Consider the following 27452-nt stretch of genomic DNA (forward strand, 5'->3'; position numbering starts at 1 on the left):
TCGAAACCTCTGCTGTGAAATGTCACCCAGGATCGATAGGTCCGAATCCGGGAGTTTACGGCGTTCCAATTTCAGGCCAGTTTGGTCGGTCAGCAGTGCTGTTACCGATGCGTCAGCCATTTGATCCTGAGCGAATTGTTCATAGTCGATAGTGTAGTCCTGCAACTGAAAAGCATTGATTTCTAAACGGGACAAACTGTCCGCTATAACATTACTAAGTCCACTTTGGTAAATAAGCTTGTCTGTAAACTGAGATAAGTAACTGAACTGACGGGTTTGTCTCGGGGACATAGATTTTCCAGCGTTTTGGAAGGCCTGTGTTAAAGGGCGGTGATCGGTGACCAGGGTAAGCGACCTGCCAACCAGAATATCTGCAAAGTGCCGGGTGGCCAAAAATAAAGCAGTTAGTTCCCTATCAAAAGTGCTGTAGTTCCTCTGTGCTGAGTTGAGCGCTTTGGAAAAGAATGCCAAGGGCTGCCACTTATTGTCAATGCATTGAGCTAAAACCGCACCATCCGCTTTCCCAGATGCATCGCATGACAAAACATAATTAGCATTGATTTTGGGAAAACACAGCTCCGTCGCAGAAGCTAGACGTTCTTTACAGTCGTTAAAAGCTTGCTTGGCGTCTTCAGACCATACCAATTTCTGACTGGGCCGTTTGACTTTACACAACATCGAATTTAGGGGAATAAGTAAAGCAGCGCAATTTTTAATAAAGCGTCTATAAAATCCAAACATACCCAGAAACCGGCGAAGCTCCCTGACCGTATCGGGCAATGGATATTTACGAATGACAGCTACGCGGTCTCGTAAGGGGAGAATCCCGTTTTTGCTCACCATGTGACCCAGAAACTTAATTTCCTCCTGGAAGAAAATGGATTTCTCTTTGTTAATCACCAGTCCGAATTTGGAAAGTCGTTCAAATACAGCGCGTAAGTGCTCCCTATGCTCTTCCGGCGATTTGGAGAAAATCAAAATATCATCAATGAAGGTTGCCACGTTGGAAACACCTTGAAAAACATGATTCATTAAGCGCTGACAGGTCTGAGAGGCGTTCCGGACGCCAAAGGGCAAAAATTTATAGGAATAATTTCCAAAAATCGTAGTAAAGGTAGTTTTACTGACATCTGCAGGGTTTACGGGGATTTGATGAAAGGCCGCTTTTAAATCGCAAACCGAAAATATGGTACTACCATCGAGTTCATTGAGAAAGTCTTGTAGATGAGGTAAGGGGTATGTGTCTCTCGGAAGTTGGAGGTTCAAAATCCGGTAGTCAATCGCCAATCGATATGAACCTGTCTTCTTTTTGACGAGAACAATGGGGGATGCCCATTGTGATTCCTGTGAAACGGGTGTGATGATTCCGGCTTCCAGCAGCTTGTCCAGCTCCTTCCGTAGTACGCGAGCTAGTTCCGGTGATATACGTCGGCAGCGGCTGAAAACAGGCGGTCCTGTTGTATTGATATAATGTTTAATGTTATGTTTAGGGTTCAAATTCGGCCGTAAGGGTGCAGTTATCTCTGGAAACTCCTCCAGCAGCGCCAAAGGTGGCTTAGAATCGCTGTTGTTCGCGTCCAAAACGGTTTGTGTCGCCGAAGGGTCCTTATCTACTGAAGTGCTTCGGTCGCAGCGTGACGTATTCGCCGCTGAAGCTTGAAGTGGTTCACATATGCCCACGTCATCGTCACTGATAATATGATCCAGAGCAGTGCTAGATATGCCAATTTTCTTCCTGATTCCTCCGCAATACTGGGCGGAAACCTGTTCATGAGAATATGGATGGAGTAAACGTCTGTTCTTAACATCTACCAAAAGACCGTAATGGCGTAAGAAGTCAGCTCCCAAAATTGGCTGGCGTAACTTATCACAAATATAAAACGACCATGGACAGCAGAAAGAAAAACCTAAATCCAATTTGAGCTTGCTCGACGCAGAACAACGGATTCTGGAGCGTACAGTGGGGCCTTGCATCGTGATCGGATGTCGGGCTCCCGTGCCTTTAAAATTACTGGGTAAGACACTGACATCGCTACCGGAATCTACTAAAAATGAAAGGGCAGATTTACAATCATATACATAAAACGTTGGTCTTTGACTTCTGTTCCCCTCCACCGAATTTAATAAAGGCGTGAAGGAGAACCCTGGTCGTTTTTTGCAAATCTGGCATGGTAAACACACGGTTCCTTGCATTTGTAAGCATTTCGGCCGAACATAGCATGATAGTAACATACAGGTGGTTGGTTATGCTGTTGCGCAACTGGTCTGTTGAAGTGACTACTTCCAGCCCTACGCCCGTCCTGGGCAGGACGAAAAGCCGGACGAAATGTTGCTTGGTGCGCAAACGGAACTCGTTGACGAAAATTTGTATGACCTGCATGGTCCTGAGTATGTCGATATCTCTGTGGAGCACGATAAGACGGCGGCGAACAGTACACGTTATCTGCTGCAGAACCTCTTGTATCGTTTTGTTTTTGATTTAGAGCATTAGTAAGTTGAGTAATACGTTGTTCAAAATTGTCATTAATAAGCATTTGCGTAGCATCCGCCCGTGGAGGTTGATGAGCGCTTGTTTTCGCGTCTAATTTGCCTTCTGTCGTTTCCGCAAACATGTGTGGGTTAGATACTTGCAAAATGTTATCTGCTCTATCCGCCAATTCACTCAAAGTCAATTCTGGTGAAGCCGCTAAAATTTTGCGAACATCCGCTGGAAGTCTATCGAGTAAAAGCTTTTTGAGAAGCGTTTCCACCATCGGATCAATTTGACCATGTTGATTAAGTGTATTTCGCATATCGCGCAGCAAATCACTAGGACGCCTAGTCGTGCTATTTATGTCCGTAGCAGATAATAACTTGTTCAAGCGCAAAGCTTCACTGGCCATAAACTGCTTGATTAACTCATGTTTCAGATGTTGATATGGCTCCTCGGCGTTCGGTTTCAGAATTACATGGTTAACACGATCTATATGACCAGAGTCCAAAGCCGAAATAACATGTAAGAATTTCGCACGTTCTGATAGAATGTTATGTTCCACAAAGATGTTTTCAACAACAGATACCCAGGCAAAAATATTCTTAGGCCAAAGCTTAGGTATATTCAGCGACGATCCTGAGGCGCGCACACCTCTATCGACTGGAAAACCATCGGAGGCAAAACTACCACTTGGCGGGACTACGAACGTCGACATGACGGGGTTTTGTCTGCTCGATGTCGATGGAGAAACTATCGGCTCATTCAGAACTGAAGTAACGACATTTGAATCCGGCAACCGATTTATATTACTATCGGGTACAGTTACTAGGGAGGTTACAGTAGCGAGGGTTTCCGTTGTAGGGTTAGACATTATACTGGTTCTAGATGTAGGACATGTTTCTATGAGCGACTTTATAAAATTTGGGGTAGGCGTCGATCGCGTTGTCCTATTAAAGATAGGCGATAACGTAGGTTTGGTTTTAGTCGAGCGCAAATTATACTTAGTGCCGAAAATTGGTGGAAAAGATGCCATAAACTAACAATAAATGAATAGAAAACTACCAAGGTAATGAAGAAATAATAACAAAGACATTACCGCAATGATAAGCAGTTCCATATATATCCCAAAGACATCCAACGTCGCAGAGTAGTGGTAATCCGAGTGTGTTGCGGTGAACTTCTCGTCTTGTTACTTGCTCTTCAGAGGTGCAGTGTTCTTCTTCTTGTTGTAGAAGAAAGTCGGGTCACCATTTATGGGATTTGGGGTGAAAGATTAGTTTTAGGACTGGCCTAAACCAAGTCTGACTGTTTGACTCCGCTAATGATTGTCTTTGACTCCGTTGCGTTTACTGTCTCTATATTGCTTCTTAAATCAACACCAACTTCATAAAGTTTAGTGTTATATTGTCCGAATAAGTTGTATCGAATTAGCAATATTTACACCATGATCCCACTTTCATAATAATTCAGTAATAACTTCAATTCAGCAGAACAAGGGAAATAACTCAGAGAAGAGAGAATTTCCAAGAGAGCGATTTAAATCCAACACTTGATTTATATACTAAAATATTGACCAATGAGCGAGTGCCAAATTAACTGCTATCACACGTGTACATGTGTCCATGTTATTCTAAGCTTTTCATCACAAAGAATTCAAATCGATTTTACACCAGTACAGAAAACCACTTGACACACTTACTACATCACGTGTTGGTTTGAAACTCCGATTGTGATTAAAGATACTAGAACAATACCTTGCTACCATAAAACCACGTGTCGCATTGTACGTTATCTGAACGTTTTCAAGTACACTCAAACTTTACGCCGTGAAAACAATGCTACTTGAAATGCTTATATCTGCGTCAATATGTCGGTTAGAATTCCTTGTTTGAATAACTGCTTAACGACGATAAATACGTCTGTTTAAACATTTAATTAATTCCAGCCAGAGAAAATGCAAACTTATGCAAAATGCCAATTTATATAAATTATTGCAATTATTAGGCTATCCGAATGCCACACATCATTATATTTTTCACAATGTGATTATAGCCAACTTGGAAAGCGTGACACTTTTTGATGAGCTCTTAGGGTGCAGATCGGCTAAAATCGAGCTGCACTGACAGACTGAGTGCAAAATGATGTGCTAGGCTAGGTACGTTTTTCAGTTAACATTTGCCTAGGCTGAACAGAAAGCCTGTGGGTCTCCTTTTATTGGCCATAAATATGCGACGTCTTTGAAAATAGAGGAAACAGTGGGGGCCCTATCCACAGTCTTGAAAAATGTCGAGGATACAGTTGTCATGCTTTCCACCATGGGGATAGAGAGTTAGAGTGTCAGACGGTTTCGCAAACTAAGCTAAGTATGGAGCGACATGCATCAGAATCATGATTGTTGAAGAATTAGCTTATTGCATCACAATTGTTTCTCATTCAGACCTTGTAAGTCATCTGCATGTTCAGTCCTTAGCTTACAGTTTGGTTCTTTAAAATAATGAAAAGTTGGCAGAAATCATATTTACAAACACACTTTTCCAGCGTGGCAGTTGGTCACCGGTGACATCAGTGCAAAGTTATAGTTTCACCGTGCTATTTCTCGCTTGCGCTAGGATTTCTTGACATTAAAAATCTTACAATCAATAAAAACACGACAGAATGTGCTTATAAGTGAATGTGCTTTATGGCGTAATTTGTTGTTTGAAAACCCTTATTAGTTGGTTTAGTTGAAATTAGTATCTTTCAGCCCGGTCATGGTTAAAAAAAGAGTAATTCCCTATATTCTGTTGCCCTACTTTAGATATGCAAACATGTTCAATCAAATTTTAAATCGACTTTTGTCATATATTTACCTCAGTGTTACATGAAATTTATATGAAATATTTTTTTGACATACAGCTTTAAATTTTGAAATTGTTTCTTAGGTTTATCAAACAATCTTCAACCGCAGCGTAACAGGACATTATCTGTCCCTGTTCGAAATTTCTCTACTAGACTGCTTTTGGGATTGTCCAAAATGTCAATCTTTAAAAAGGCCCACAAGAGTCCAGCTGACATTGTCAAAAGTCTCAAATCAGTTCTTCATGTTTTGTTCGAACAACAAACGAGTGGGAGAAAAATGGACAAGGTAACGACAACATTTTGGTTCGTTTGCAAGCGCTGTCATTATGATTCTGTTTTAGTTTAAAGCTCATTGTTCTTCAAAACACTTCAGATACGTGGTTTTACGCATTATCATTTTCAACCGTTTTCTTTCTTTATCACGCTACAAGTGTTTCAATGCCTTGCCTAATGCCATGCACAAGATCATTTGCAGATTTTGCTAATTTGTAATTAATTAGAAGAACAAATTATGCAGGGAAATTGATACGTCCTGTTACCTATTTAGTGTTCATTGTCACTTTGTCCCACGACTAACAACATTTTATTTCAGTTGTGTAACTACTTTAAATCTAGACCAAAATAGCAATTAGTGATTAATATTTTTTGCTTTCAGGCTTTCGAAGACCTGATGAAGAACCGGCACCGATCAACACGAGCCGCAGTCCGAGCTCGTGGCTCAACTCTCCCAAGAACTATACAAGAGCGAAATCATCGACATAATTTTGAAAAACTTGTCTCGGATTGACTTTGAGGTTGTGAACTAATTGTGCATGCTGTATATGTACTTGTAAATCTTCAAAGTTCATCAAAGTTTTGAAACCTGTGCAGTTAAATCGTCGTTCCAGCTATTTTAATGATCTTAACGTTATCAGGGTAAAAAAGATTTCACACAAATATTCAACACGTTAGCGAGACGACAGATTGGCAGCAGGCAACCCACCGTCGAATTCTTGTGTAAGAAGAAGAACATATTGGACATCTTAGTTGAAGGGTAGGTTGCATGTTCGTGCATGTTAACGTTAATTCATGTTAGTATCGTTCATTTAAAGTCAAGGAAAAGGATTTTATTTTCTCACTGAATCTCACTTAACGGTCATTGTTTTGTGATGAGTTTTTTGGCATAAAACCAAACAGAATCATTCGTAAAAGTTCCCACATTTCCCCTCCAGGTACAATGACCCAGACATTGCCTTAAACTGCGGCATTATGCTGAGGGAGTGCATTCGATATGAATCCCTCGCAAAAATTGTTTTCGAGTCTGAAAACTTTTTTAAGTTCTTCGAATACGTTGAGATGTCCACTTTTGATATTGCATCAGATGCCTTTGCCACCTTTAAGGTTAGTTTGCTTTTGCTGGATTCGTTTGCTCAAAGTTAAATTTGTCGATGTTGTTGTAACATTGGATTAATTTTTACACAGGACCTGCTGACCCGGCATAAAGTTTCCTGCTCTGAATTTTTGATTAAAAACTACGACAAAGTGTTCCCAGCTTATACCCGCTTGCTTGAGTCGGAAAATTACGTGACACGTCGTCAATCACTTAAGGTTCGTTACTTCAAAGTATCTGCCGTTTTATCTTAAAAATCGATGTCTATGTGTTAGCCTAAAACACTTCAGAAACTCCAACATATATTTCTATCAATGCTATACAGTGTTGACCTGTACAAGTATATGTATATGCATAGGTTGTGTATTCTGGAATTTGTTAGTCTTTTATTCACCAATACGATGTATAAATGAGCTTTTTGCTTGAAAAGTTCTTTCCTTTTAATATTACCTCATACATGTAAACTGAAAATAGTGTGGCAATAATTGCTGTGGAATCTTGGTGTTTGGTGTTCCACAAACGACCACCTTTAAGAGTAGGTCCCAAAAAAATGGCTCCATCTGCTGGTGTTTGTGGTTTATTCTCCAGTCGTCTTTCCCGATAAAGATTATCCTAAACCCTCGTTGTACTATTCTCACAAAGACTCACCTTATTTGCAATTGGCATTACTAAGTTCATTTGTCCACCAGCATCATGTGATTGTGAAAGTGACTGGTCACATTAGTGAGATTATCAAACGCAGTAATATGCATTGGGAGTAGACAGGCAGGTGATTTGTGGTTCAAACACTAAGCTGGTTACTGGTCAACTTGATTACATGTCAAAAGACAAGAAAAATTGTGGGAAAAATGATCCTATTAATCGGTTGACAATTAGTCAAGTTTTTACTGTGTATTAGTTACAGGCTATGCTCTGCATGTGGTGCAAGAATTCTTAAGCTATGGTCGTGTAAATTGGTTATTTAGCTTTGAAAAGTGCTTTCAGGTTAGAAAGTTTGAACACACACAACAATCATATTGAAAAATTTGTGAATGAATGCGCTTGACTTGTACGAGAATATTTCCAGCTGATTGTAATCTTTATTTTATCCCGATTTCATTCAAGCCGTCTCGGATTATTGTTACAGTAGAGCACACAGGTTTTTGAGTAAAATGACCTCATAGATCATGTTAGACGTGGCATAGTTCCATGCTTAGACGCTTTACACATACCAAGCCATATGAGCCAACACATCATGTGATTTCTTGCAAAATTATATTTTATGTCCGTAGCTTGCTTTGCGTTGCAAGAGCAATTACTTTCCATGTGATAATTCAATGCCTAGTTATTATGACATCATAAAGACAGAACATGGAAGTTGAAAGACATTTCTATTTGTTTTTCTGTAACAATGTTGCATTGTTGTGTCATAAAAATATAACTCAACATGTTTATTTCTTCATAATTTATCCCCAGTTACTGGGTGAGCTACTCCTAGATCGTCACGTGTTACATCAGCAAGCCGGAGAACCTCAAGATCATAATGAACAATCTTCGTGACCAGAGCCGCAACATCCAGTTTGATGCTTTCCACGTTTTCAAGGTAAGACTGATCCCATGCTTACCTGAAGCATGCCACCACGCTTAATGCAGCGGTCATGTCATTGGGTTCACCGCCTAAGGTCAATGACCATTGGTTATGCCGATATGAGTGACCAATTACACTGGTCTACAAAAACAAAACAATTTTTAGTTGCATGAACTTTGATGATTGATTTAGGATAAGTTTTGGTTGCTGAATCCAATTCTGAGCTCAGAATTGCTCTATCACGTCAGGTTTTTTCGCTGCGCATTTTCCCCAATTTCATAAATTGATCAAATTTTGACTTTCATTAGCGAGGGTACGGTGAGCGTATAACAGCAACAGATCAAATATTGTTATTGAAATCACCTATGATGAAACCTCGGCTGAAAGTTTTGTTGTAGTACTGAATGACAGAGATTTCGGTAAACTTTAATCCAATGGTGCTCAATCTTTTTCAATCACGGACCTCTTTTCGAATTTCGAAAATATATGTGGACGCATTCATTTTTCTTTGGTAGTTCATTACTTAGTTACCATCTTTATCTTTATACATCTGCCCTGCAGACTTAATCGGCTTTATAAATGCTTTTTATGACAGCACCTTTGCTCTTTAGTAAAACATAAACACTGTAAACGATAAACATAACATTGTTTGTACAAGGTAAAATAAAATTATGCGCTTTGGCAAGTAACCCAAATGTGTGGTCATATAAGCTTGTTTTGAAACATTAAAAGACACAGGATGTCCGCTTATCCAAAGAACCAAACTGCTTATCATGCTTAATCTGCTTATCATGCTTAATGTGCTTATCATGCTAATTCTTCTTACTCTGCTAACTTGAAACCAAACGAAGGACAGGGTGTAATTTTCGCAGTATACTTTCATTGACTTTATGGAGTCAGTTTGTGTTATTTAGCTGTAATTTTGGATTGTATTAAATACTATGTCAGCTGTCAAAAAGCGTACATGCGCCAATGACCCCAATATTTTTTGCTACATTTGTGGTTGCTTCACTGTCTCTTCTCAACGACATGAAATTACCGATTTTGTGAAAAGGTCTTATTTCGCTTACTTTAAGGTGAAGTTAGGGGACCAAGATAAAAGTTGGGCCCCACATAAAGTATGCAGAAGTTACGTGGAGAGTTTGAGATCTTGGTCTCAGGGCAAGGACAAACATCTGAAGTTTGGTATACCAATGATCTGGCGAGAACAAAAAAATCATCTCGATGATTGCTACTTTTGTCGTGTCAGTGTGAAAGGTTACAACAAGAGGAACAAGCACAAGCTGCAATATCCAAATCTTGCCTCTGCTTTGCGTCCTATTGCACACAGTGACGAAATACCTGTGCCTACCTTTACTCATCTGCCCGAAAGTAGTGAAGAAGAGCTTAGGTTATCCACTGATTCTTCAAAATACTGATAAAGAAGTTTCAGATTTAGATTTTCAACCCTTGAGCTTCTTTTCTGAGCAACCCTTATTGTTCAATCAGTCGGAACTGAACGATTTAATCTGTGATTTAAATCTTTCCAAACAGGCCTCAGAACTGCTAGCTTCACGGCTCCAGGAAAAAAACCTTCTCCAGCTTGGATGTTCTGTCACGTTTTATCGGAATCGAGAAAAGCTATTTTTGAACTATTTTTCTTCTAAAAGATCTTTGGTTTATTGCCATGATATTGAAGGTCTTCTTTTGCAATTAGGAATAGCCAAATATCAACCAGATGAGTGGAGACTGTTTATTGACAGCTCAAAACGAAGCCTGAAGTGCGTGTTACTTCACAATGGAAATAAATATGCATCGATTCCAGTAGGACATTCTGTGACACTCAAAGAGACGTATGAAAACATTAAGAATGTGCTGAAAACACTGAAGTACACTGATCATGGCTGGAGATTATGTGTAGACATAAAAATGATGAACTTTCTATTAGGACAGCAAGGTGGTTACACCAAATCAGGTTGCAGCATCAATGAACACATTAGAAGCAAGGGCATGGAATGCTTTTTCTTTAGTTGTTAGTAACTTCTTTGGCAACAGAAAGGCAGAGAACCATCGAGACCTCGTAAAAGAAGTGTTGTCCAGCATGCAAGAGATGAAATGCAATATGAGCATAAAGCTCCATTTTCTGAAAAATCATTTAGATTACTTTCCTGAAAACCTTGGGGACGTCAGTGAAGAACAAGGTGAGCGCTTCCACCAAGATATTAGAGTTATGGAAGAGCGCTACCAGGGCCGATGGGATTGCCACATGATGGCAGATTACTGCTGGAATTTGAAGAGAGAAATTTACACTACTACCCACAAACGAAAGCCATTAAAACGAAAATTTTCGAGTTCTTAAAGATTGTGGTATTACATTGAATGTTCAACGGTCAATTTCTAGTGACGTTTTTCAACTGAACACGAGGCTTTGTGTTCGTGTTTTGCATGATTAAACGTTCCAGCAGTTCTGATTAAAACAACCTCTACATTTCAAGGCGGTCTCTAATTTGCAGTATTATTTTATAATGAACATATATAAATTATATATCAGGGGTGGGCAAACTACGGCAAACTACGATCCCACTTTATGCGTCCCGCCGGCACTTGCAGAAACTCCTACTCATCACTTATTCTTTTAATTAAACAGGTTACATGACAAAATATTATTCCCTTTACGAGTGTGTTTTTATCTTCACTTTCAGTGCTTAAACACACACACACGTCAGTCGCGCATGTATTGCAACATGCTTTCAGCAACTAGCCGTACACTTCTCACGCATTGTTTGATCATAAAATACAAATACGGTAGCGGCTACCGTAGGCCTTTGTGATGAAGATTGCGTAGCTTTAAACGTAACTGAGTGTGAAATGCAAAAATTGTGTTTAATATGAATATGCGTTTATATACACACCGGGTAAATTTTCCTACTTTGTAATGAGAGTGTGCGGCCCGCCGGCTGCAACATTTTTTCTAATGCGGCCCTCAGTACAAAAAGTTTGCCCACCCCTGTTATATATTATCTCAAAAACGTGATGTGATAGAAACAAAATAACGCCAGATTCGGATTCAGCGCCCCCAAATTAGATAAAAAAGACCCAAACACAATCTGCAACAAAAATCGTGTTGACCAGTGTTATTTTAAAATGTCAAGTTCAGCTGCTGCCTTTAAAACTTGCTCCAAATTTAATTTAAAACATGTTTAGATACGGGAAAAAAAATGGTTTAAAATGGTAACTTATCTAACTTGCACTTGTGTGGTAGATTTTGTGTTGTTTTTCTAATTTTACAATTTCCTTTTCATATTTGCATCTAGTTTCATTCAAACATTTTCATTTTCAAGGCGAAGATGAAGAGAAACTCACTCGATTCATGGTTCCCATGACGACGACCTTTCACTCATTGCAGCAGATGTTACAAAACGCGTCGAGTAATGCGTGAGTCATCATAAAGTCTACAACGCTTTCCCGAATAGCACTTTCTGTAAAGAATCTTACCCCATTTGTACTATCCAACTGAAAACAATCCCAAATGTATATAATACATATGAAAATAAAATGTGACAAAACGGCATAATAAGAATTGTTTTTGACAATGGCCCCTGGTACTTGTGCTTTTTAGCTGCACAAAATTATACAGACTTATCTTTTACAGTAAGTTGTTGCGGGCTTTTAAATTTGGTATAATTGGAACTTTAGTTTATTGGGATAATGTTGCACCAGAAAGGTTCGGGTCTCGTCATTATCATTGCTGTCCACTTGGTGGTGTGGTGGACATCGAGGTATTTAAAATTGCCGTTGTAGTGAACCCAGGCGTTGATATAAGGACCCCAGGCTCTTGTCTAGAAGTCCTGGTATGTATGTAATATATACTCCTCCAAATTGATGCGACACCATATAAAATAATTTGTCAGATTGAAAGTTCTACAGATAAGCGACGACTTAAGCTGTGGCTTTGAGAAATCATTACTGAAGTTTTGTAAAGAGTTTCTCCTTTGCTAGGATAAAAATTCCAACATCATAATAACACATTTTTGTGCAGATTATTCTAAACAACCAACATTTGTTATTTCCAGAACAATGTCGTCTCACGCTGTCCGCACACTTCTCGGGGTAACAAGGGACTGTCGGGGGCTCACTTACGCTTTTAACACGAAAAGCTCGTACATGATGCTATTTGATATCATGTGAGTGACAGCGGTATGAGATGTCTATGTGATAAGTTAATGGGATGGAATTGTATTTAGTGGTTTATTTGGTTTAATTTTTTATTTCTAGAGATCCGACTTTCACTGACATTCTTCAAAAATCGATTGAACTGTGGTCACATGACCCGGATGTGACAACCCCAGTTTTGAAGGTCGGTAGAAAATCTGCTGCTTTGCGCCCTCAAGTGATGTTTGTTTCGTGCAAATATTAAAAATGTTTTTGATATTGTCAAGTGCAATGCATAGCTTTCCAGTTGTGTATCACATCGTCCGTCTTTAATTGTTTTTGTTATTCCCAACTGCATGTCCAATCTCCATCAATATATTCGTGCCAGTGTGTTTGACATCTTCATCTTTAAACAGCTTTTTGCTGAGTTGGTTTTGAAGCGAGGACAACGTTTGGACTTTGACATCGCCTCCCCGAATGGAATATTGTTATTCAAGGAAGCCAGCAAGCTTGTCTGTGGATATGGTAGGTCAAGTGTGATCATCACTTTGGGGAGTTTAAAATTATTTGATTTCAGTGTAATTTTGGTATCGCGACAATTCTAAGAATTAAGGTCAGGTTAAAAATTGTTAAAAACTCAGAAGGGTGGGAGCTGGAATTCATGCGTTTCTATCGCCGGATAACCTTGCAAATTTGTGTGCCTAGCATGTGGACTTGAAGATAAATTTGTTTGTTAATTTCCAAGAATATTTCACAGGTAAGTTACAGAATTCAGTGTTAATGCGACCAACTTACATCCGGCAGGTAATCGTATTCTCGCAATGGGGGAGCCACCAAAAGATCAAGTATTTTCACACCGTTTGAAAGGGATGTCGCTTTGTTTCCGCTTGCTCAAGAACGCGCTTTGTGCCGGTTTGGTCAACTTTGGTGTTTTTCAACTCTACAACGACCCTACATTGGAAGATGCTCTCAATGTGTTTGTGAAGCTCGCAATGTCAACTGACAGCTCACATTTCCTAGTAAGCAAACAACAACTGTTTTCTATAAGGTTTAATAACTTGGGTGTGTCTGTATTTATGGGTTGGGGTTAAGTTTGAGTTAAACTCTTTGCAGATTCTCTGAGCTGTAATGTACATAATGAAACAAACAGGATTAAACACCTGAAAGTTTACGATGCGTGGAAATATTTTTACCCTTTTATACCAGGACTACCCTAAGCTGAGTTCTTCGTACTACTCCCTGCTTGAAGTTGCAATGCAGGATCACATGAACTTCGTTAGTGGGCTGCCTCCATCTGTCGTATATCACTTATTGAAGACTCTCACCGATGGACTTACTGGCCTGGGTAGGCTGCCTGGTTACTTATGTGTTGATGTGTTTGTTTATTTATAAGCCAGGGTTTGAAAGAGATCGTGAAAACATTGTTTTAAAGATTTTGCTGTTTGTCTTAATCTTGCCGTACTTTTAACATGTAGCTATTTCTTTACGGTCAGCTGGTTATTTAGCTTCGTGATCAGCTTCACCTTCCATTATTTGCTATCCGACTGAGGTATCCGAATTAAGTTAAGGTTGTATCCGATAATTAAGAGGTATCCCGATAATTAAGTAATTGCACGAACCATACACTGGGTGAAGAACATAATTATGTAAAAAATTTATGGTGGTCGGTCAATTTAACCCAGAACAATTTAACCAACGGTCAGTTAAACCTTCGTTAATCAACCCCAGGACCATCCAACTCGCAGATGCTGGTTGGGTCGTCCTGGGTTTAATCACTCGACAACCAAACTTTTTATTTTAAGTGTTACGCGTATGAATTTTACGATAGTTGAATTTACAACTTTCTAAAATATTCATTTTTCACTGTCACTACTGTAGCCGGCCATTTCAAAACTTGCCAAGTACATTCCTTGTTAAGTAACACTTCCTTTACAATGACGTAACAATCACTCCATTCACTACATCACTATAAGATAGCGCTGACCCACACCGCAGATGGACCCATACTTCAGCAGTTGACGTAGGTCGGGCTTATATGATATGATGCTTGTTTCAGACACTGTGATATGCACTTGCTGCTGCAATACCTTGGACCACTTGGTCACTTATCTCTTTCGCATCGGCAGCCGGGCTCCAGCGCTCTCTAACGGCGACATCACGTCTGCCGTATCCCTCAAGCGGCGACATAATGAAGTTGACTGCCAACGCGAACAACATTTTCTTCAAATGATGATTGACAGGCCGGACATATTACAAACGGTGACGTGGCTTCAACTTTAACAGAATATTTGTCGGTTCCAGAACGTTATTGTAGTTGTTAAAATAATAACTGTCTTATGTTTCAGGCGTTGTCGACCGTGCTTCACACAATTATGTTTGAAGATTGCCGGAACCAGTGGAGCATGTCCAGGCCTTTGTTGGGTCTTATCCTGCTCAACGAAGAGGTACTGGACGCGTGGTGGCGCTCTGCTGCCCATAAACCACTTGTCGAGATTGCGACTCTCGGCCAAGTCCATGAAAGTTTTCCTAAAATGGGACAAAAAAATCTAATTCGTAGCAAATTGTTGAGTTATGTTGTTGTTAGTGCAAGAACTACTAAGCCGTAGCTACATCGAGGCATTTCCTACAGTTCTGGCGCAAAACATTTTTAAATGCTAGACTACATGTAACTACGTAGTTAACCAGGAGCGTACTCGGCATGTTTGCATCTGGTAAAATTTCCACCTTAAACTTACGAGGATAACTTCCTTCCACAGCACATGCCGACGCTGCAGAAGACACTTTGCGAGCCCGGGGTCGAACACGGGCGGCTGAATCTCGAGTCGGTGTCGAATTGTTTTAACCAATTGATGTTTTGCGTCGATAATAATCTTCATTCCAAGACACGTGACAGGTGCAATTTGCGTTGCTTCTTTAAGCTTGACATGAGCATGTGGTTGCATTGGCTGGTAGAATAATTGTCGGTTTAACCTGATTTTTCAGATTTACGCAAAATCTTTCCATGTTTCGACGAGAGGTGAACGATATAATCAAAGCAGTAAGTTCAGGTCAAAACACTGAAAGCGGACTCGATTTAACCGCAAACAGTTCAAATATGATGACGTGACAAGCGCTTGTGTGACGTAATTCGCTATGCAGTAAACTGTGACTTTCCACTGTTTTGTCGTCGTTTATCGCGCATATTAACAACGCTTTCATTCGGTTAAAATTTGAGTGAAATATCACAAGTGACATCTCGCATCAATTACCTGTCATTATTGAGCAATCATTTTCGCGGCTAAAAATCGTTTGATTCGACAGTTTTCTGCTGATTTCCTTTGCAATAATCTGTGCTGAATGGTGCTTGTTCTACAGCGAGTTAAATAATGTGCCGGACAATAAACGACCGTGAAAACGCGTTCTTTTCAAATACAACGACATAATTAATGCTTTGTTTGTTGCTTTATACAACTTGCTGTGGTCTGTACAGTAGCTTAGACTGCTTGTTTCACTTCGTCTGATGTTTATGTGAGTGCAGGGCTTGAAATTCGGCGACGTTTTGCATGAATTTTCTTGGTCTTGCCGCAGAGTGGAAATTTGTTTACTTTGGAACTGCTTGAAAAGAGGTTTAGTTTCATGTAAACACAATCACCCATCTCCAAGTGCAGTGCTAATTACTAAAAACTAACACATCAAAAAGTATAAGCGTCTGGTTTTGGTATATTTTGCTCATAATCATATGAAACAAAAATTAAAAAAAATAATTATGTTAAAATGTCGAACAAGGCCAATGCAGCAAGTTATGAAAACGTTTATTTCACAACTAAAGAATTTGCTTACTTTGATCATCTCGTTTTAGATTTACCGTTTATGACCACAAATGTTCACTTTTAAACTTTAATAAATGGTTTTGAAACGTCATACCAGCTCCTGCCATGACAGATTTAATCGTCCAGTGCTGTGCTGCGGATGGGAACGAAACACCCGAAGATTCTTGAATTTAAACTGAACGTTTTAAACTCTGCGTATATGTTTAAAACAAGTCAACGTTTGTCAATCAAACACTGGCGGATATGACATTTTAATTGGTAATAAAAGAGGAGAAAATTTGGACCAGATTAGATTAATGCCTTAACAAGTTAAACGTTTGATAACGTAGCAACTAGGAATGACGTCATAGTGTTAAACAGTGAGTTTATCAATGGCGGAAATTTTAGTGGTGGAATTGGTCTGGAAGACATTAATACTGGAAGGAAAAACTGGGAAACTCGGCTCGGTCAACTTTGGTGTTTTTCAACTCTACAACGACCCTACGTTGGAAGATGCTCTCAATGTGTTTGTGAAGCTTGCAATGTCAACCGACAGCTCCCATTTTCTAGTAAGCAAACAACAACTGTCTTATTTAAGGTTTAATAACCTGGGTGTGTCTGTATTTATGGGTTGGGGTTAAGTTTGAGTTAAACTTTTTGCAGATTCCCTGAGCTGTAATGTACATGATCAAACAAACAGGATTAAACACGTGAAAGTTTACGATGCATTGAAATATTTTTACCCGTTTATATCAGGACTACCCTAAGTGGAGTTCGTCGTACTACTCCCTGCTTGAAGTTGCAATGCAGGATCACATGAACTTCGTTAGTGGGCTGCCTCCATCTGTCGTATATCACTTATTGAAGACTCTCACTGATGGACTTACTGGCCTGGGTAGGCGGCCTGGTTACTTATTTGTTGATGTGTTTGTTTATTTATATGCCAGGGTTTGAAAGAGATCATGGAAACATTTTTTAAAAGATTTTGCTGTTGGTCTTAATCTTGCCGTATTTTTAACGTGTAGCTATTTCTTTTGGGTTCAGCTGGTCATTTAGCTTCGTGATCAACTTCACCTTCCATTATTTGTTTTTGCTTGGTTTTGAATTATGACTGGCTCGAATTTCTTGATAAAATTTTTTTTTAGTTATTATTGCTAACGGGATGTGACATATTTTTGGGCAATCTCACTGAGATATCCAAAATAATTAAGTAAATGCACGAACCATACACTGGGTGAAGAACATAATTATGTAAAAATTTTATGGTGGTCGGTCAATTTAACCAGAACAATTTAATCAACAGTCAGTTAACCTTCGTTAATCAACCCAAGGACTATTCAACTCGCAGATGCTGGTTGGGTCGTCCTGGGTTTAATCGCTCGACAACCAAACTTTTTAATTTAAGTGTTACGCGAACGAAGTTTACAATGATTGAGTTTACAACTTTCTAAAAAGCCAGAAACCATTTTCTTCTAAATCATGCATTTCTCACTGTCACTACTGTAGGCGGCCATTTGAAAACTTGCCAAGTACATTCCTTGTTAAGTAACACTTCCTTTACAATGACGTAACAATCACTCCCTTCACTACATCACTATAAGATAGCGCTGACCCACACGGCAGATAGACCCATACTTCAGCAGTTGACGTAGGTCGGGCTTATATAATATGACGCTTGCTTTCAGACACTGTGATATGCACTTGCTGTTGCAATACCTTGGACCACTTGGTCACTTATCTCTTTCGCATCGGCAGCCGGGCTCCAGCGCTCTCTAACGGCGACATCACGTCAGCCGTATCCCTCAAGCGGCGACATAATGAAGTGGACCGCCAACGCGAGCAACACTTTCTTCAAATAATGATTGACAGGCCGGATATATTACAAACGGTGACGTGGCTTCAACTTTAACAGAATATTTGTCGGTTCCAGAACGTTATTGTAGTTGTTAAAGTAATAACTGTCTTATTTTTCAGGCGTCGTCAACCGTGCTTCACACAATTATGTTTGAAGATTGCCGGAACCAGTGGAGCATGTCCAGGCCTTTGTTGGGTCTTATCCTGCTCAACGAAGAGGTACTTGACGCGTGGTGGCGCTCTAGTGCCCACAAACCACTTGTTGAGATTGCAACTCTCGGCCAAGTCCATGAAAGTTTTCCTAAAATGGGACAGAAAATCTAATTCATATCAAATTTTTGAGTTATGTTGTTGTTAGTGCAAGAACTACTAAGCCGTAGCTACATCGAGGCATTTCCTGCAGTTTTGGCGCAAAACATTTTTAAACGCTTGACTACATTTAACTACGTAGTTAACCAGGAGCGTACTTGGCATGTTTGCCTCTGGTGAAATTTCCACCTTAAACTTACGAGGATAACTTCCTTTCCACAGCACATGCCGACGCTGCAGAAGACACTCTGCGAGCCCGGGGTCGAACACGGGCGGCTGAATCTCGAGTCGGTGTCGAATTGTTTTAACCAATTGATGTTTTGCGTCGATAAGAATCTTCATTCCAAGACACGTGACAGGTTCCATTGCGTTGCTTCCTTAAGCTTGACATGAGCATGTGGTTGCATTTGCTGGTAGAATAATTGTCGGTTTAACCTGGTTTTTCAGATTTACGCAAAATCTTTCCATGTTTCGACGAGATGTGAACGATATAATCAAAGCAGCAAGTTCAGGTCAAAACACTGGAGCCGGACTCGATTTAACCGCCAACAGTTCAAATATGATGACGTGACAAGCGCTTCTGTGACGTAATTCGCTATGCAGTAAACTGTGACTTTCCACTGTTTTGTCGTCGTTTATCGCGCATATTAACAACGCTTTCATTCGGTTAAAATTTGAGTGAAATATCACAAGTGACATCTCACCACAATTACCTGTCATTATTGAGCAATCATTTTCGCCGCTAAAAATCGTTTGATTCGTCAGTTTTCCGCTGATTTCCTTTGCAATAATCTGTGCTGAATGGTGCTTGTTCTACAGTGAGTTAAATAATGTGTCGGAAAAACGACCGTAAAAACGCGTTTCTTTTCAAATACAACGACATAATTAATGCTTTGTTTGTTGCTTTATACAACTTGCTGTGGTCCGTACAGTAGCTTAGGTTGCTTGTTTCACTTCGTCTGATGTTCATGTGAATGCAGGGCTTGAAATTCGGCGACGTTTTGCATGAATTTTCTTGGTCTTGCCGCAGAGTGGATATTTGTTTACTTCGGAACTGCTTGAAAAGAGGTTTAGTTTCATGTAAACACAATCACCCATCTCCAAGTGCGGTACTAATTACTTAAAACTATCACATCAAAAGTATATGCGTCAGGTTTTGGTATATTTTGCTCATAATCATTTGAAAAAAAAATTTATAAAAATAATTATGTTAAAATGTCGAACAAGGCGAATGCAGTAAGTTATGAAAACGTTTATTTAACAACTAAAGAATGTGCTTACTTTAATTATCTCGCTTTAGAATTACCGTTTATGGCCACAAATGTTCACTTCATAACTTTAATAAATGATTTAGAAACGTCATGCCACCTTCTGCCACGCCAGTTTTTAATCGTCCAGTGCTGTGCTGCGGAAGGTAACGAACACCCGAAGATTCTTGAATCCAAACTGAACGTTTTAAACTCTTCGTATATGTTTAAAACAAGTCAACATCTGTCAATCAAACACTGGCGGATATGACGTTTTAACTGGTAATAAAAGAGGAGAAATTTGAACCAGATTAGGTTAAGGCCTTAACAAGTTAAACGTTTGATAACATAGCAATGACGTCATATTGTTAAGCAATGTGTTTATCAATGGCGGAAATTTTAGTGGTGGAATTAGTTTGGAGACATTAATACTGGAAGTAAAAACTGGACAAATTCAACTCATAGGGCATATGTTCACTTCAAATCACTTTAAAATTATTCGGTGTTGGTTTATTTTTATTTTTTAATTTTTTGCAGCGTTACAAAACTTATTGATCGCGCACCAGTGCAAGCGCATACAGAACAGCAGCAATTTACTTACATCCTTGTTATTTGAATACGCTTATCGCTGGTGTGTTACCAACATGTAAAAAGTGCTATAATTACGTTGATATTGTCACCACCTGCGTCAGCACAATTTTTTCTTTCCCCACGTTGAAGACGAAAAATAAAATGAATGAATGAAATCTACTTCCTTCTACTTTCTGGTGAATCCCCTAATGTGCTTCTTTATTCTGTAAGCTCCTTGCCTGATCCAGGCTTCCGAAATAATGTGACACCCCTTTCACAGCATGACCTTCTCCATCCTTCTCTGTTCTTTGCTATTTCATGCAGTGTTCTTGCGTTTGTAACAAACACAGTAAGTAGTTTCATAGCCTCGAAGCTGAAGGCAGCGTCGATGAATCCGAGTTGAATTGTTTAAAACTTTTTTGCAGATAAACAATTCCAACTGCAGTAACATTTCTAATGACATGTTTATTAAATTTCTATGGCATAACAGTTCCAGTTCCATACTGGAACTAGAAGACAGTGTGATTTATTACAGAGATAGATTTTTCAGTCGTGGATCTGTTGTCAGATAGCTGGTTCTAGGCTGACTTATATAGGCCAGTTGTGAATTCAGGATATGATTGGATATGCAATAACATCATAAACATTAAAACGCATTTGTTTGCAAGCGATTTTACTTGCATAAGAATGTAACTCCATGTCAGTTGCAGTAGTAGCTTTAGGGTTAAACGAGCAAGGCAGTCGCCTCGGACTCCTCCGAGAGACACCCCATGTTTGAGTATACGTGCTCTAAACAAACAAACATTGAATACGAATATTACTGTTAACTATTTGCAGTTTTTCAGGACAGGAGTCATTCATTGGTTCATACTAATTAACTATATAAACTGTATGTAGAATCGGGGAAAATTGTGTAAATCGAACTTTCGTGTGAATTGATCCTCTCCTGCTTTGAGATTACGTTCTTATAGCTTGATGTTTAAATGGTCACGTGATTTAAAACATCATGCCAACACGAGAACATTTGTGTTCTTTAGCAGTTTTAAATAAATAAATAAATAAATAAATAAATAGAATAAATAAAGAATAAATAAAGAATAAATAAAGAAATGAAGGGTTTAAGATCTTGAGCGCCAAAGAGCAATTTTATGCAGCGAAAAACTGAGAAGAAATAAACAAGAATATGTTGAGCAGTTTGTTTTTTAAAAAAAAGCAAACTTTTTTGCGTTCTACAAAATGTAAATTCAAAATGTCGGAGGATCATGTCCTCAGACTTACTAGGCACAAACTAGGCCTAAATTGCTGCGTCTCTCCTAATTTTGTGGCCACTAAACGTTAGTGGCGCCATACTTCACCTCGCCCTCCCCAAACCGAGAGATTCCACTGGTCAGTTGCTTTGTTCATGTTACCTTAATTTGGGCAAAAAGGTTTTTTACTTTCTCGCTGTCTCGTGAAAGCAAAATACAACACGCAAAGATTTGGTAAATTTTTTAAAATTTCCTCGTGCATTTGCTGATGTTTTATTTTTGAAATGATAAACGTGGATAGACGTCATCTGCTCTGCTTATTTGACCATGTCTTATACATTGGCTTCACGAAAGCAAACGTTTTGCTTCCAAACTCGCACTTTCAATCTTTACTTATGTGTAGGCTTATACCATCCAACTGGCACTCTAGCACTCAGCACTCGATCAGTATATCTGAAATCTTAGTTCATTTTCTTATAGAACTATAATTGCCATCGCACATCGCAATAAATAATATGAGTTTGTATTTAAATTTTTCACTACTGTGCATTTTCTATTGGTTTTGATAAGATATTGCGTATGAATGACGTCAACACTGATTGACGTTTATCGGTTTGTAAACCAGTAGCTTACTTCAAAAGAATATTGCGATTGGTTACAATGAGTACAGATATGGAGAAAGTGTTTCAACTTGCCTTCATATATATCTCCAAATATCGTACAACTCAAATCATTTTCGCCGGTTCCAGCATATCGCTTATTAAAATGCATTTAAGCAGCTTACAATAACCCAGAATATGCGCAGCCAAGCGAAACAATATCATGAAATATGACAAAATACATAAACGCTTTATACTCTTTATGCAGGTGAAACAGTCTATATCTATTAACAAACTAAAGGTGCGTGGAACCACAAAAATCAACAGTCTGACAAAAGTGCAACGAAAAATGTAATTCCACCAAGAAAGTAATAAAGTCTAGCCTAAGTGAACAAAAAACTATTAAGTTATAAAATAAATTACTGGAGCAACTAAATAATCTGCTAAATCATCAAACATTTCTTAACTTTTAATTGCAAAGTTCTGCAGTACTTCAATGATATTTTGAAATAAACTAAACGATCGTTTTGCGCTTTGTTTTACAACTGATGTTTTAGTTTGTTGCGTAATTTGGTTAAAACGACGCCGCCAGACAATGAACTCGGGTCACATTATAGTTTATCCTCTGAGCTGGCGTTTTATCCTCTCTGCCACCGAGCCCAACAATGTCGATGGTCACTATAGACCTCATTAATCGCAACCTACTGTGGAAGCCGCGTCGTATACTCAAGGATCTTTTTTGTGACCATTTGGGTTGAATTCCAGGTAATTTTGTCAAAACTCTACGTATAATATGAGCAAAGGTTAAGTGTTAGGGCCAATTAATTTTTCATTCGCATCCATGATCTTTCTACCTCGAACTTTCTTCTGTCTTGGAGCTTTGCGTTACTATGATTGGTTTATTTTGTCACGCGTAGGTGTCGTGTTTGCTTTTATTTTTACAGTATTGGGGTTTAACAATGTTGAAATGTGTTCTTGTCGCAATGGTTGTGCGCACCAGTGGTGCCGCCCGCTCCTCCCGCTAATTACAAAATTCCCCGTCCAGTTTCATCCTAAAATGTTCAGAGTACATGGGGCAGTTCGGTTAGTGAGTGTTGGTGGCAGGGCGTTGTCTCTATTGCTTTTCCATGCTTTTACAGTGATCTTTTCTCTTCTAATTTTAGCGTTAAGTCGATGCCTCTGTTGTGTGAAGTTTTTAAATATAAGTTCTCACCAACACTCAGGTGTGACTCTTTCTCTGTGGTTCGTCGTGAAAGAAGCTACAGACCTGGCTAAACATCGACGTTTTACGTAACACATGTTTTTTGCGTGCTTGCTTTACGCTGTGTGACTTGCTTTCAAACTGTAACACAGTTTTCGTTCTAGTGACGTCAGCGTTGATTGATGAACTTAGCATAAAACAAGCAGCTTATGCGCAAATTACTAAAACAATTTTTTTGGTCCTTTAATGGCTAACTATGTCGATCCAGGTCTAGTTGTGTGGCGTCGGGTGTTGGACCGAAATATATCGGTCCCTGTATTAAGCGTGTCCTTCAATATTTGCATAGTTGTGTTCATAAAACTCACTCGTATGTATGCTGGTCTGCTGTTTATTACAAAACATCGTTTATATCGTCTGCACGGCTTTGCATTTATCGGTTCATAAACAAATGTCTTGTCAAAACTAGGGCTGGAACAATTTGACCGGCTAATATTAGCCGCTAGCGACTAAGAGCTCTTGGAGACTAAAGATTTTGTCCGCCATTAACCGAAAGCGTACAAGTAGGAAAGAATTGGGGACAAAATTGTTGATAAATCATTAATTCAAGGAAATATGTTACTCTGTTAATGATTTTAATGCTGGAATACCAACTTTGTGGGCTAGCATAACATAAGTTGCTAATAAAAGCCTTTTAATTACATTTATCAATAATATAGCAGTTTTACATACGATTGACAATGTGACATGACAATTAGCGACTATGGTGGCTAATGGTAAAAGAAAATCAGCTAAATTCCCAGCCCTAGTAAAAACATGGCGAATATATTCACGTGGAACGTATAATTGAATGACGGTGTGGTGCCAAATTTGTACGGGGCATCGTGACGTAAAAATGTCGCATGACTCAGAGTTTGTCTTCCTACAAACTTTTCAAGGTTTGTTTCGTTATTTGTAAGTTAAATTTGTATCTTTAAGTTTTACCTGAATACGACCGCAAACTGTAAGATTTTTAAATGAAAAACTTACACTGAGTCATGCGACATTTGCACGTCACAATGCCCCGAACAAATTTGGCAAGACAACCGTATATCATATTATGACGTACAATATAACGGAATGACAGTATTAATATATTATGACGTAACACAGGTAGCAACGTATAGTTACAGTTTGCTGCGTTGCCGATCTAAATACAGTTCAATGTTTACTTGGTTGGTTAAAATCAACTCGTGGATTTCATTCAGTCGCAACGAAGTTTCATTTTAGTTTCTTTAAGAGGTTCATTTTTCTTCCAATGCTGCCAAATAATTCCATGCCAAGGTCCACTTGATTGACGCACCCAGACTCCATTGAGGTATGAAGAGCTGCAGGCACCAAACCACCATCCCTGAGATCCTCCCCATTGAGTTGCGCAGTTTAAACTAATATATTAAAACATGAAAGATTCAAATTACTTTGTTGCATCTATTTATATTCTATCTTATACGTTACTGGCAGGATATAACTGAAAATCCTACTGAGGTTGTGGCACTTAATGTTTATTAAGTTGAACATATTTGTTCCTGAACATAAGATGACGTACGGCCAGGAATCGTTATCTCTATCTTCTGTCGAAAATGGTTCACCATTGCTAAAACTTAAATTGTCCCCTGCATTTCCGCTGTATCCGGAAACACGAAGCCGATATAAATTTTCAGTAGATTCGATCGAAAACGAGCTGCAAAAACAACAACTTGCTTTAAAAATTCAAATCCAGACAACTAAGTTGTAATTTACTCATCAAAGTTTTACGTTGATTAATAAATGTAAGATTTTTAACATCTTCGTTATTTATGTCACAACAATCATCATGTGACCTATAATCGGCGTGACGTTGGTTTCTATCGAAATCCCACAGCTCTATCTTGAGTCTGCATCCTCCTCCACGCGTCATCTCGTGGATGTTGTCGAGTCCTGTAAGTAATGAAGCACAAATAATAGAAGAAAAAACATCAAAATAAAATGCGTTTAGCTGAACAAACTTCCTCTTACCAAGCCAAAATTCCCCATCAATCTGGCCAAAACCGTTCGCGTAGTCGTCCCATCGTCGGTCGAAATTAACACTTCCGTCAATTCTTCTTTGAAAAATCTGTTAGTAATTTGATTTTACATTTTAGCACAAGTGTAATAAGTTTAATTTATATGTTTAAATAATCTTCAGTTTATTACGTCATAATACAAGAAGTACGGCAATATTTACACTTCGCTTACAATACGCAAGATATATCTTGTTAAATTGGATCTCTTATTCCAGTGGCATGTTCATATTTTTGCTAAAAATTTGAAGTTAAGAAAAGTTTAAACTCATATTATAGGTAGCTGTTTGCTGCAGGTGACTTAGGTGAAATAAATCAGGTTTACGTGGCGCTGGTTGAATTTCGCTCGTTTTCACTGCAAGCGACTTACGCAGTTCAATGCAATTGTATCGCATGCTGCATAAACGAAGCGAGTTAGACACAACAGTAATGTTGGCATGCAACACAGTAATTATTAGCGTACAGTGATTTTTATGCATCGTGGCATGTGACCCAATGTGGGCTTATGATGGGCTCTGCACAATTGCACAGGACTAACACTCCCACAGCAATCATTGTTCCATTGTTGCGGATAGTTGCATTAAACTTACAAATACACGGTTATATTAAACAGTTTTCAATCCAATTGTTTGAGTTTGTCGGTAAGCGTTTTTCGAATCAACCGCAAGTTGGCAAACAACCTTCATTCAACGTTTTGGGAATTAAGTTTCAGAAAAGTGGAAAAAGGCAAATTTAAAAAAGCGCGAATGCGTGTGGAATCAAATTCATTGTTGCTTTTGTTTTCTTACATTCTCGCTACAATGCAAATGAATAGTACACAACGCATTGCCGCCTTGAAATCCACACAACTTGATAACTATCGCTTCAATATTACACAGTAAGTGTTTACTTTTATGTATACGTTTATACCTTTCAATACTACTGTAAGTTCAATATAATTTGTAATCTAATCCACTTTGGAAAATCTTTCACTCACCGTCCATCCATCCTCGCAGTAAACTTCAACACCACTCATCAATGTGTGCGGACCGTTGCTTGATGACGTTGAACATGACGTAATACTAGATGGTGTTGTCGTGGTAACTGTGGTAGCAACCATGGTCGTGGTACTGGGTGGTGTAAGAAGCTCCTCGATTTCTGGAAACAATTTTTTGTTGTAAACAAGATTGAACTTTTCCAGCAAGTTTCCAGGTAATACTTGCTCGTAATTAGCAATAAACATACAATTAAACAAGACAACAAGCATAGACCATAGCGTATGAGATCTGTATAAGTGGTTGCGCGTAGATTGTAAAGTTTCTGTAGTTTACATATTTTGGTTTGCCAGATGCTTTTATAATAACAAAGTCGCAATAATAATCGATTAACACTTGAGTTTTATTGCGGAGTTCTTTATGCTAGCATGAAAATTGACGATGATTAAAATAATTGATCTATGATCAGAATTCAGAAATCAACTTACTTGTCAGTCTGGTGACTATGTCGGTTCCTAGGGACCCCAGAGCGCACGATTCTCCTTGCATCCCCTTCTGTCCAACTCCTCCGGGTTCTCCTTTGGCTCCCGGATCTCCTTGAGCTCCCGGACTCCCGGATTTACCGGATCTGCCGACATCACCTTTGTCTCCTTTGTGCATGCTTGAGTTGACGACGTCATCATCACAGACAGTGGTAAGGACTTGACGACATTGTTGCGAGTAGGTCATGATGACGTAACAAGCCAATGATAACAGAAAAGTCACTCCTCTCATGGTTGACTATGAAGATCTTCCGTTGAAGTTGATGAAATGAAATCCCACCAAATCGCTGCTCATTATATAACCGACTTCGCTTCTACGTTGACGTCATATAGGCTTGGAAACTTGGTATCAAATCTTCAAAACTTTTTCTACGAAATATCGAAATTCTTTTCTTGACGAAAACATGTTTTGCACAAACACAATCAAAGCTCAAGCATTTAAAAAGAAGCGTAAGCATTAAGAAAGCATGTACGTCAAAAACGTGAGAAAGTGACGATAAACATCTAATTTTTGTGCCGGAGAACTTTTTAATAAGACAATTGACGTCACAAGATGCTTGTTTTTGACTGAAATATTTTCACGGCAAGCGATGACGACAAAAGATTAAATTTTTTACTTTACCACATGCACCGCATTTGCGTCAGTAACAGAACACATGACGCTGAAT

General features: G+C 38.9%; 4 protein-coding genes and 1 pseudogene across 5 annotated transcripts; 4 read left to right on the forward strand and 1 right to left on the reverse strand.

Moving 5' to 3' along the window:
• Nucleotides 1-5991: 5991 nt before the first annotated feature.
• On the forward strand, nt 5992-10585 carry LOC143449886 (calcium-binding protein 39-like; annotated as a pseudogene). The gene is made up of 6 exons (XR_013114617.1): nt 5992-6105; nt 6226-6344; nt 6523-6691; nt 6773-6898; nt 8136-8262; nt 10175-10585. The product of XR_013114617.1 is annotated as a calcium-binding protein 39-like (transcript).
• Nucleotides 10586-12303: 1718 nt separating this feature from the next.
• LOC143449887 (exportin-7-like) lies at nt 12304-18075 on the forward strand. The gene is made up of 6 exons (XM_076950215.1): nt 12304-12410; nt 12502-12583; nt 12795-12903; nt 13183-13397; nt 16923-17061; nt 17852-18075. The coding sequence occupies exons 1-6, from the start codon at nt 12304-12306 to the stop codon at nt 18073-18075; spliced, it is 876 nt and encodes a 291-aa protein (XP_076806330.1).
• Nucleotides 13552-15801, forward strand: LOC143448506 (exportin-7-like). The gene is made up of 5 exons (XM_076948283.1): nt 13552-13723; nt 14435-14637; nt 14724-14822; nt 15135-15271; nt 15361-15801. Exons 1-5 carry the CDS (start codon nt 13552-13554, stop codon nt 15482-15484), a joined length of 735 nt encoding a protein of 244 aa, XP_076804398.1. The 3' UTR covers nt 15485-15801.
• A 70-nt stretch (nt 18076-18145) lies between the features above and the next one.
• Nucleotides 18146-19321, forward strand: LOC143449933 (exportin-7-A-like). Its single transcript, XM_076950277.1, has 3 exons — nt 18146-18239; nt 18552-18688; nt 18777-19321. Exons 1-3 carry the CDS (start codon nt 18168-18170, stop codon nt 18898-18900), a joined length of 333 nt encoding a protein of 110 aa, XP_076806392.1. The 5' UTR covers nt 18146-18167; the 3' UTR covers nt 18901-19321.
• A 4288-nt stretch (nt 19322-23609) lies between these two features.
• On the reverse strand, nt 23610-27069 carry LOC143449062 (microfibril-associated glycoprotein 4-like). The gene is made up of 6 exons (XM_076949109.1): nt 26731-27069; nt 26245-26405; nt 25225-25321; nt 25050-25146; nt 24776-24910; nt 23610-24614 (listed from the first exon to the last, which is right to left on the reverse strand). The coding sequence occupies exons 1-6, from the start codon at nt 27014-27016 to the stop codon at nt 24434-24436; spliced, it is 957 nt and encodes a 318-aa protein (XP_076805224.1). The 5' UTR covers nt 27017-27069; the 3' UTR covers nt 23610-24433.
• Between the last annotated feature and the right edge of the window lie 383 nt (nt 27070-27452).

Source organism: Clavelina lepadiformis, chromosome 3, assembly GCF_947623445.1.
Source record: "Clavelina lepadiformis chromosome 3, kaClaLepa1.1, whole genome shotgun sequence".
Lineage (NCBI taxonomy): Eukaryota > Metazoa > Chordata > Ascidiacea > Aplousobranchia > Clavelinidae > Clavelina > Clavelina lepadiformis.